At 57.1% G+C, this 10,597-nt stretch overlaps 2 protein-coding genes across 2 annotated transcripts; one reads left to right on the top strand and one right to left on the bottom strand.

The window, feature by feature from the left end:
• Positions 1 to 627: 627 nt before the first annotated feature.
• Positions 628 to 6,163, top strand: LAJ45_09035 (uncharacterized protein; the record flags this gene model as incomplete). The annotated part of the gene is made up of 5 exons (XM_046118582.1): positions 628 to 779; positions 932 to 944; positions 1,031 to 1,037; positions 1,395 to 1,888; positions 1,943 to 6,163. 5 exons carry the CDS (start codon positions 628 to 630, stop codon positions 6,161 to 6,163), a joined length of 4,887 nt encoding a protein of 1,628 aa, XP_045968259.1.
• A 1,128-nt stretch (positions 6,164 to 7,291) lies between these two features.
• LAJ45_09034 (uncharacterized protein) lies at positions 7,292 to 7,633 on the bottom strand (the record flags this gene model as incomplete). Its single annotated transcript, XM_046118581.1, has 2 exons — positions 7,292 to 7,338; positions 7,450 to 7,633. 2 exons carry the CDS (start codon positions 7,631 to 7,633, stop codon positions 7,292 to 7,294), a joined length of 231 nt encoding a protein of 76 aa, XP_045968258.1.
• Positions 7,634 to 10,597: the final 2,964 nt, after the last annotated feature.

Below are 10,597 nucleotides of genomic sequence, written 5' to 3'. Positions count from 1 at the left end.
GTAAGTAGAGCAAGTAAGCAGACGGACGGACGAGTCGAGAGCTGACTCGGCTCATCGCTTAGTCATCCAGACAGTCAACTATGCCGGGGCGGGCAGGGCAGGGATGGGGGGTACTGCTGTGTGTGTACTTTGTGTTACTGCCCGTGCTGCTTATTCTTAGACGGGCACGGATAGGGATATGCAGTGGTGGCAATCCTACTCTACTCTGTTCAATGTCATTAATTCAGAGGGTCTTTCTCTGATTAGAGACAGACTGACAGACAGCTGCCGTCCAAAGCAGTAGTAAAGCTCTCTCTGGCCATGGTGATATCGTGGAGTCTACTGACCAAAAAACAAAAGCTGCACACGTGAGGCTGTTCAAAGAAGTAATTTGAAAACCTCGCTCACGGCCCCACGAATTAAAAGCTCATCTCACGGGTTAAAGTGGACGACTTCCAATCCACAGCCCACCAGCAGAAGAAAAACAGATTGAAAAACCACACATCCCACCCATCACTCCCCAGCTCTCCCCAGCGCCCTCTCCTCCCTCCGTCACTCCCTCCCTCCGTTACTCCCTCCCTCCGTCACTCCCTCCCTCCCTCCCAACAGCACCTCGATCCCCCTCGATAAGATAAGATCCCCAGTGCAATGCCAGGGTTAGGTTTCCACCACCGCGCCGTACCTCCGCAGAGCCCCAGCCAGCTCGCGCAAACACGTCGTCCCATCCCAACGCAACTTTCATTAAATTCCCCCATCCTCGATCGACACACGCACACGCCCCGCACCACCCCCGACGATGTGTGCGCGACTGGTCGGCCGACGGAAACAGGAATTGGAATTGGAATTGGAATTGGAACAGCGACAGGAAGAAGAGAACAAGGGGAGGTGATTAGAGGGACAATAGACGTGCTGCGATTGGTGGAGTAGAGCTGGCTTGAGGCGAGGTTCAAAGAAACACGGCGATTGTTTGTCCCCCTTGTCTTGTTTTTGCGGCGAGGGTAATGGCTTTGTGCTGCGAGAGGAGGTGTGCTGAAATGGGGGGTGGGCGTAGAGTTTAGGTCGTTTCACGCTGGAATAGCTCAACATCCATCGAGCATCGAGCATCGACACATCGACACTCTTCTACAACATCCACACTCACACACTCTCTCTCACTCTCACTCTCACTCACTCTCTCTCACTCTCACTCTCTCACTCTCACCCACTCTCTATAGATCTAACTCTCACACTCCTCCACCACACACACCACACACCTCCTCCACACCACACTCCACCACCACCTTCTCCCACCTCTCACCACCACCACCACCACCACCACCACCACCACAAACAAAGCCCACAATCCTTTATCCAACAAAGAACCCTCACCCTCCCCCACCACCACAATGTCCCCCCCACCCCCACACCGCCCACAGGGCCTAACACTCCCTCTCCCCCCGACACCACAAAACCCCCCCTCTCGCCCTCGCCCTCGCGCCGCACGGCATCGCACACTCTCACGCCGCTCAAAACGCACAACCTCTACCACCAGCGGCGCAGCGACGAAACGCACGGCACCGGCCTCGGCACCAACCCCAGCTTCAACGGCTACATCCTCTCCCCACGTCCCTCGCCGCCCTCGCGGCTGCCGCGAAACGGGTTTGTGTCTGGAGGAGGAAGCAGCGGGTCGCCGGATCGAGAGAGAGACAGGGGCCGCACGCGCATCAGGGATCGGGAGCGCAAGAGGAAGAAAGAGAAAGAGACAGCGCGCGAGAAGGACGTGGAAGCAGGGAGCAGCAGCGAGAGCAGTGAGGAGGAGGCTAGAAGAAGAATAAGAAACACATCCAGCAAAGACCAGAAGAGCAATTGGAGCGCCATGGCGATGTTCTCCGCAATCTTCAAGCGCTACGACCCCAACAACACCGGGAGTGTACGCCCCCCCCCCCCCCCCGCAAAACCAGCACGAGTGCTAACCCATGACCAGATCTCCATCCGCGACTTCATCCCCCTCATCCGTTCCATCGAAGCCTCCCTCCCGGGCTGCCCCAAATACGGCATCCTCCAACAAACCTCAGAGGCCACCATCCACCAGACAATCGACAAAGCGCCCGACCTCCTCCTCACCGAAGACGAGTTCATCCGCGCCTTCGACGACATCAACAAGGACCAGGGCATCCTCGAGCTCATGGAGCACCAGCGCACCGGGGAAGAAGAAGAAGAAGAAGTCTTCGAAGCCACCGGCTCCCCCACCATGATCTCCCGCGACGGCCCGCCGTTCAGCGCCGGCTCGCCCCCCCTCTCCCCCTGCTTCCACGAAGACGCCTCCGGCACCTCCCTCTGGCACGCGCTCGTGGGCCCCGTGCCCCCCTCCCCGCGCAGCTACATCTACAACGACGCCGACGACACAACCGGCATTCTCTCCAGCCCACTCAACACCTCCACCCCCCTCGGCGCCGCCGCCGCAGCCGCAGCCACAACCCCCAACCGCCGCTCCCTCCCCGGCGTCACCACGCCCCGCCGCTTCTCAAGCCCCAACCGCCCCGGCACAAACCCAACCCTCCGCTCCGGCTCCCCGCGCCCCCTCTCCCGCGGCGGCGGACCCACAGAACGGAGCATCTTCCCAGGCCCGCCACGAATGGCGCCGCTCCGCCCCGCGGGCGACGACCGTCCCTCCTCCCGGCCCGCCTCGCGCGGCCGGTCGCGCGGCGGCTCCAGCGGCAGCCGCTCACGCCGCAGGCGCAGCCTCACGGGGCTCGCACCATTCGAAGTAGACATGGAGCTCGCGCTGTTCCGGCCGAACCTTCTCTCGCTTGAGACGCCGACGACGATCGAGAGTCTGCAGGCGCTGACGGCGCTCGAGGTCATGACCGTGCTGACGGACTTCCGGTATGCATGGGCGCTCGCCGAGGCGCGGGGGCGCGAGCTGGGGGAGCTGCGTGTGCAGATGGAGGCGCTTGAGCGGCGCGGGGTGGAGAGCGCTGAGTACGAGGAGGGGCGGATGGGGGAGCTTGTGCGGCGGTGCGAGGAGGCGGAAGGCGCGGTCGGGGTGGTGTATGAGCATAACGCTGTGCTGATCCGGGACCTGGGACGGGTGGAGGCGCTGTATGTGGCGCTTGAGAAGGACATGGAGCGGGTGTGTGAGGAGCGGGATGACGCTGTTCGTGCGGTGGAGCGGGAGCGCGCGGAGAGGGGGAGGGTGGGGGAGAAGATGGCGAGGTTGCAGAAGCACCTTGGGCGCGTGGAGGAGGATGGGCTCGACTCGCTGCGCGTGCTGGAGAGGAATAAGGACGAGGCGGCGAAATATGTGGCAAGGATTAATAGCCTCAAGGAGGCGGTCGAGCAGCGCGACGAGGTCATCCGCGGCGTCAAGACCGCGCTCGCGGCGTCCGCGGAGCAGATCAGCGTGCTGAACACGGAGCTGGCAGCCTGCAAGGCCGACGTGGAGCACCTGACCCCGGGCATGTCGCCGAGTAAGGGCACGTTCCGGCGCACGCGGACATCGCTGGGCAAGATGCTGGGCGGCGTGAAGCTGGATGGGCCGAGCGATGACGAGAACCGGTGGGGGTACAGTTCGGAGCCGTCGGTGAGCGATGGGAATGGCAGTGGCAGTGGCGGTGGACGCTTTGGCAGCTTGGGGAGTGTGGGCTATGATACAACAATCGGTGAGTACCCGCACGGCTTCCGCGAAAAGGACTGGGAGGGCTATGTGCCGCCACCGGCGCCCCCCGAGAACAGTGGTGATAAAGAAGAAGAAAACGAAGACGAACAAGAAGAAGAAGAACAAGAAGCTAAAACAACAGACAAAGCCGTCTCCGAAGAGGAAGACTCCGGGCTCCAGGAGCAGCAGCAGCTCGGGAAGCTCCGCGACGACGTGACAACGCCGACACAAGAGACGTCGGGCGGCGAGAGGACGCTGCTGGAAGCGTTGGGGGGTGCAGCGGCGGGACAGGACGGCGTGACGCAGACGAGGCTGCTGAGGCTCGAGGCGGTCAAGGAGATGGCGAAGGACTATCCGTACCGTGAGCTTGTGCTCGACATGGCGCGCGACTACCCGTTCGCGCAGCTGATCTCGGACCTGGCAGATGAGTATCCGGCGCTGCTGACGCCGCTGCCGCCAATAGGGAAGGACGATGAGAGGCTGTCGGAGCCGGAGGATCTGGGTGAGCTGAGCGGGTCGAGTGAAGGTGGTGATGTGAGGTTCTCGGAGGATGAGGATGTGGACTTTGTAGAGGAAGAGGATGAGGAGGAGGAGGAGGAGGAGGAGGAGGAGGAATACCTAGAAGAGGACGATGAACAGGAGCTAGAAACCGAAACCGAAACTGGGGATGGAGGCAAAACAGCCGTCGAAGCACCACCACCAACGCCGTCGGAAACGGCACTGCCGCCATCACGGGCACCGACGCCGGAGAGTAAGGCGAGGTCGTCAGGCGGGTCGCCGAACAGCGTGGATAGCGCGTCGCAGACGGATCCGGCGCCGAGTCTGGTTAGTGGGAATCTTAGGGGAGGATGGGCGGGGCATGGAGCGCCGGGTGTTGCTGGCGGAGGAGATGCTGGCGGTGATGCTGGTGGAGGAGGTGGTGGTGGAGGAGGAGGTGGTGCGGGCGTTCCAGCTCCGCCACCAGCCCCGGCCTTAGTTCCGGCTCCAATCCCGGCCCCAGTCCCGGCCCCAGTCCCAGTCCCGGCTCCAGCTCCAGGCGGTGATGGTGATGCTGGTGGAGGTGGAGATGCTGGCGGAGGTGGAGGTGACGGTGACGGTGGAGGAGGAGGAGGTGGTGGTGGTGGTGGAGGTGGCGGCGGTGGGGATTATTCCAGCGGCGTCTCATCAGACGAAGCCCGCAACCGCCGAGCCAAACGCCGTTCATTCCGCGACATTCCGCGCTCCCAATGGCCGCACCCGCACGACTACGGCATGGGAATCCCAGCCGGCCGTGCCCCCGTCGTCGCCGGCGCCCTCCCGCGCGACCCACAACTCTTCCCTCCCGGCGACCGCGGCCAGAACGAGCCCTACGCCGACTACATGCAGTACTACTACGGCAACTACCTCACCGTCGACCAACGCATCCCGCGCGGCGCCGCCGGCCGCAACTACGAAGCCTACCGCCAATACTACTTCGGCGCCTACATGCGCACTCCCGCGGACCGCGCCGCCCCCGGCCAAGCCGGCGAGCGCGACCCGCGTCGCCGCGCCTTCATGGCGGGCCGCGAGCGCGCCGCAGCCATGGGCGACGGCGCCTACATTGGCAAATTCCGCATCCCCGCTCCGGACGGCGAGTACGTGGAGCGCATCTGCACGACGCTCGAGACGCGGGTGCGGCTGCAGCAGCTGAACGAGCAGGCGCGGCTGACGATCGACGAGGCGCACGAGGTGGCGCGGTTCGTCGAGAGCCAGTTTAACCCGCCGGAGAACGTGCTGCTGAAGACGATCTGGCTGCTGGCGGGGCGGGTGGAGCGGGCGTCGCGGCGCGCGGTGAGGCAGGCAGAGTGGCCGAGGGAGGATAGACTGGAGACGTTGGTGCCGTATCAGAGCCCGCTGGGCGTGCTGGCGTGGCCGTGGAGGATGTTGTGGCATATATTGAGGTCGATGGATTGGGCGGACTATCAGGCGCTGGCGAGCAACGATAATATCATGCTGGTGATGAAGAATAACGGCATGATCGGCCTCGACGAGTTCCCTACCGTCGCCGTCCCACCAGACGGTCCAGCCCCAGCCCCAGCCCCCGTTCCTGCCGCTGCCGGAGACGGCCCTGTCCCCGCCGCCGCTGGAGACGGCCCCGCTGCCGCTGCCGAGCCCCAAACACCCACCTACCTCGTCGACCCCATGACCGGCCTACGCATCCGTCGCCCGCACGCGCGCCGCATCCCACTAGGCCGCTCCGCCGACCTTCTCCGCGCCGGCCCGCGGCCATCCGCAGCCTGGAGCATCCTCTCCTTCATCCTGATCAGCGGTCTCGTGAGCCTAACAATGTTCAACGTGTACATGTACGCGCGTCTCAAGGTGCACCAGCGGGGGTGGGAGGAAGGATTGGGCGTGTATACGCACCGGCCAAACTGGTATGATTCGTGCTATATGAGCTGCCGCAATGACCAGTATCGGTATGAGGCGCCTGGCGGGCTGAGGAGGGCCGTGGAGAGGCTGGCGGAGTATGTGGCGCCGTTGTTGGGGGTGGATGAGGAGTGTTTGGCGGGTGGGCCGCCGCCGACGTAGTGTGGTGTGTGGTATGGTTTGGGGAGGTGGAGGGGAGGGGGGGTGTTTTTGTTTTTGGGGTTACTTTTTACTTATTGGTGTTGGGATGGGTTTTTTTTCTTTGATTTGATTTGATTGGTTTGGTTTGGTGCGGTGCGGTTTGGGGGGGGGGGGAGACGTTGCCATATCCTTTGTAGCTTTTTAGGGCCATGTCTGATATTATATCGGTACCTTTATTCTGTTCTGTTCTGTTTCTTCTTTTTTCTTTCTGCTATTATTACCCACTGTTGCGTCTGTGTTCGTTGTGGCAGCCCCCCCCCCCCCCCCACTAATCTGTCCGCCCACCGGGGCGGAGTTCTTTCGGGCAGTACGTCAAGAAACCGGGTTGAGGTTTGGGGAAGGGAAGGGGGGGGGGGGGGGACCAGACAAAAAAACAGAGATATCCATAATCATTTTCTTTCTTTTTCTTTTTCTATTTCTATTTCTATTATTATTTTGTTTTTTTTTTCTGGTTGTGGTGCACGATATCATTCTGTTTTTTTTCTTTCTTTTTTTTTTTCTTTTCTTTATTATTATTATTTGCTTTGCTTGCTTGCAATTGCTGTGGATATATATATATACCTACATATCTGTATTTTTTTTTTTTTTTTTTGCTGCGATGGAGGTTAAGGGAAGGAAGGATGGAGGTTTGTATTTCTACGCTTCGGGGCTATATATACCGACGGTGGCGGGGGATGGGATGGGATGGGATGTGCGATGTGCGATGTGCGATGATGGCATGCTTTGTATGTATCTTATCGATCTGGGACATAGTTATGGGACCACATAAAATGTCATTGATGTCTTTACAACCACGGTCTTTAAGGCACAATATCTCTGGGTACGTGATAGTCCGGAGCTAGCTACCGGATGTTCACATAAGCAGCACAGCTCAGCGATCTGAGACAGCACCGAGTGATCCGCGGTGTCTGGAGGAGCAATTGCAACGACAATCAGTAGGTAGGTAGGTAGAGGTAGGCCCATCCATAGGTCCATCTATTCTCCATCTCCATCGCCGGCTCTCACAATATACAGTAACGCATCCCCTCCCTCCTCCCTCACTCTCTCCATTACAACCCCCACAATCCCCACTCAATCCAACCCCTCCTCCTACTCATCATCAAAGCCCGCCGGTATCTTTCTAGCGCGATTCGGAACTACACCACCCCCACCCTGTTAGCCCTCTCCTCTCCCACCCCCACCCCCTCTTCCACTATCCCCCCACCTCCCGTAACCCCCCTTCTCTCCCCGGGAAAGAAGAAACCTACTAGGATACGTCTGCGGCACCATCTCCTTATCCGCAATGCCCAACTTGCGCTTCAACGGGATACTCGCAAGGAACACGACGGGGCCCGCGGCGCCAAGGATGACGGACCAGAAGAGGGCGGGGCTGGTGTGCGAGGCGTAGCGCATGTAGCGCAGCGGCTGGTTCCAGAAGTAGGGGGTTGACATGGCTGCGTGTGTGGTGTGTGTTTGTATGTATGTATGGTATCGGGGGGTGCGGAATTGGTAGGTGCGGGTGCGGATGAGGCGGTTGGTTGATTGGGGGGAGGGATGGCAGGGTAACTGCTGGTGGTAACTATGGGTGGGGTTATCGCGATAAGGGCGAGTGATGGGGTGTGATGCGTCCGTCCTGGTGGTGCCGGCGGGATTACGGTGGGTGTATGTATGTGTATGTATGTGGTCCCGGGCAGATAAAAGTCCTATATTTTCCCCATCTACCAACTCTCTTCTCTTGCCCTCATCATCATCATCAACTCATGATCATCTCAATTCACCCCACGGTCTATCATCAACGCCAACCGCTGCAGCTCGCATTCACTCTTTCCGTTCACATGGCAACAAACACAACGCCCCAGATACAGGGCCACAAAGCATAAAAGGAAAATTCTAGATTAAGCTTGCCTAAGTTAAGCATTAATCGTCAAAAAAAAAAAAAAAAAAAAAAAGAGAGAGAGAGAAGAGAGAGAAAAGAGAAAAAAGAGAAAAGGAGAAAAAAGGAAGATATGATGGGACCTTGGTCTCTAGATTCTCTTAGACCTCTCCGGACAACAAAACTCAACCTGTTTTAAAGGAAAAACAAACACTCTGCCATAAGACAAGTGGCTATGTTAGTGCAACGTACCATAGCTAGATTAATAAGTTAGTCTTAGTTAGGGTCCTGACACTTTACGAACTTACTGGATTTCCTACGGGGAGAATTCCGGTTCTTGCTTCCCTATACAAAAGAGCATAGGAGACTGATTCCCAACCGATGGCTCTAGGATGTAAACAGCTCAAGACCTGGTACTAAACTCGCCGTCTAGCCTTGTCGACTCAAATTGGTTTTAGGTCACAGAGATTGTGTGAGCTTGACTCCACACAAGGTTTTCCAAGACGGGCATTTTCAGGCTTTTCGTGATCGGGATCTCGCTATCAGAGGCCCTGCTCAGATATGAGTATGAAGGAGTGATGATGCTTGTATTCAGTCGGTGCCGCGGCCTCGTTTTATAGAGTCTGAGTGAGAAACTAACAGATATACCTACATTATCAAATCCAGCCATGAACCACTGGATCGTGTTACAACATCTATGTGCATAACCTGCACACAGCGTTTCGATGGCTTAAAAGGCAGCACAGAAGCGCTACCGTCTCTATCCTAAGAACACCTGGTTACAAAAGTCTAGTTCTTCAGCTCGAGCTTATAACGCAATAAGCTCTCCATGTCCGAGCTCACTGTTCCACTATACCATCGGACTATTGAGCAGATACCGAAGCTGCCCTGCTCATAACAGAGTTGAAGAAAAAGATTCCACAGGGGGCTGACCATATCATCCTGAAGCCGTACGAACCAGACTGCTGTAATAGCATACTATGTGCCTGTGACGTCAGACTTATATAGTTATATTGGGTGACTCCTGGCCTACCATAACCGTCAAGCTCTAGGTACTACATGTAGACACCATATGACTCGGGGATTACGCCAAAGGTTGGCCATTCCAACGTCATGTCAGAGTCGGAGTCGGGCCGAGGCCGAGGCTGGGGGTCGGGGCCGGGCTCACGAGATAAGCCGAACCGAGCTTCGGCTCGGGATTTAGTCTCAAGCCCTTATAGGCCCGAGTCTGAAATTTTGCTCGGATTGAGCCTACTCGTCTTGGCACTGGTTTTCAGCAATGGAAATGATTATTTCATTTCATGCCATAAATAACAGGCTTCTATGCCATCTTGGTGACCCAAAAGGCCCCCGCCCGAGCTTTAACGAGCGAGTCGATCCCAACCCTGCACATTACGACCCAGGTCTCGACATACATGTACGTACATGTAGGTCTTAGCTTGAACTAGCTCGCAGAATACGCCAACAGCGACTAATAAAGGACCATTGCGTCTACTACTAGTAGGAGCCAGAGGCAATGCTGAGGCTGCAGCTACTGTATGTAGGTTTGAAGCGAGATTACAAGAGCAACCACTACTTTCAAAAATAATGGCGTATAGCATTGTTTTTGGTAAACCATATAACAATACCCATTCATACATGTATTTTAGCTATGCAGGAATATCTTCTCGCCTCCACACACCCTTGTATCTCGACCCACCCCCAGAGGAGTTGGAGATCACAAGATCTCACTCGCTCCGCGAAATCGCATCAACGTAACGCAATCGTAACCACCCCTTCAGTTTCCCCCCCCTTTCCCCACACATACACCACTACCGCGCCAAATGATCGGGACCCCCCGCCCCGCCCATCTAGAGTATGTAGTTTCAAAAAGACACCTCAGCGCCCCATCTCCATACAGCCAGCTACAAGGATGCGGCATTACGTTATCTACTCTATAGTTACAGGCCCAGTGCATCACATCCGCTTCAGGCAGGCGAGTAGAGCAAGTTTCCAAGAGTTTATCTTATGACACCCCCACGCTTATATCTACTGTACTTTGCGGGGATGACCGGCAAGATGGTAAGGGTACGTACTGCGGCGGATGTCGCGCCAAGGTTGGGGGTTCCGTTTGATGTTGACACATCTAACGGGGCTGCCGAGTTACCGCTACGGTCTACGGGAGCATGTCCGAGAACTTAGAAGCTCTTAATCAGCTTGGCTTGGAGTTTAAACTCTGAGCCATTTCCGGGAGGCTCCTACATACTACATCCATTCATAGATGGAGATGGAGATGGAGATGGAGGTGGGCTGGGCTGGGCATCTTGGCTTTTATGCATGTAGTCTTTGGTTCGGGCGAGCCGACCCGCTGTCAATGTTTGATTACTTTATTTTGTGTGTTTATTTGTATTTGTTTGATGAATCGTTATATACATCTCTGGGCGGCCTCGTCGGGATTAGGGACTAAAATATCGTGTACATACAGAGAAGAGAGAGATACAAAGGGAAAAGAAAAAAATATGTAGTAATAATGAGAGGGAGAGGGAGAGGTAGCTCCCCCGACT

This window comes from Morchella importuna (assembly GCF_003444635.1).
Source record: "Morchella importuna strain M04M26 chromosome Unknown Morimp01GS033, whole genome shotgun sequence".
Lineage (NCBI taxonomy): Eukaryota > Fungi > Ascomycota > Pezizomycetes > Pezizales > Morchellaceae > Morchella > Morchella importuna.
This window is presented reverse-complemented; position numbering and strand designations above follow the sequence as displayed.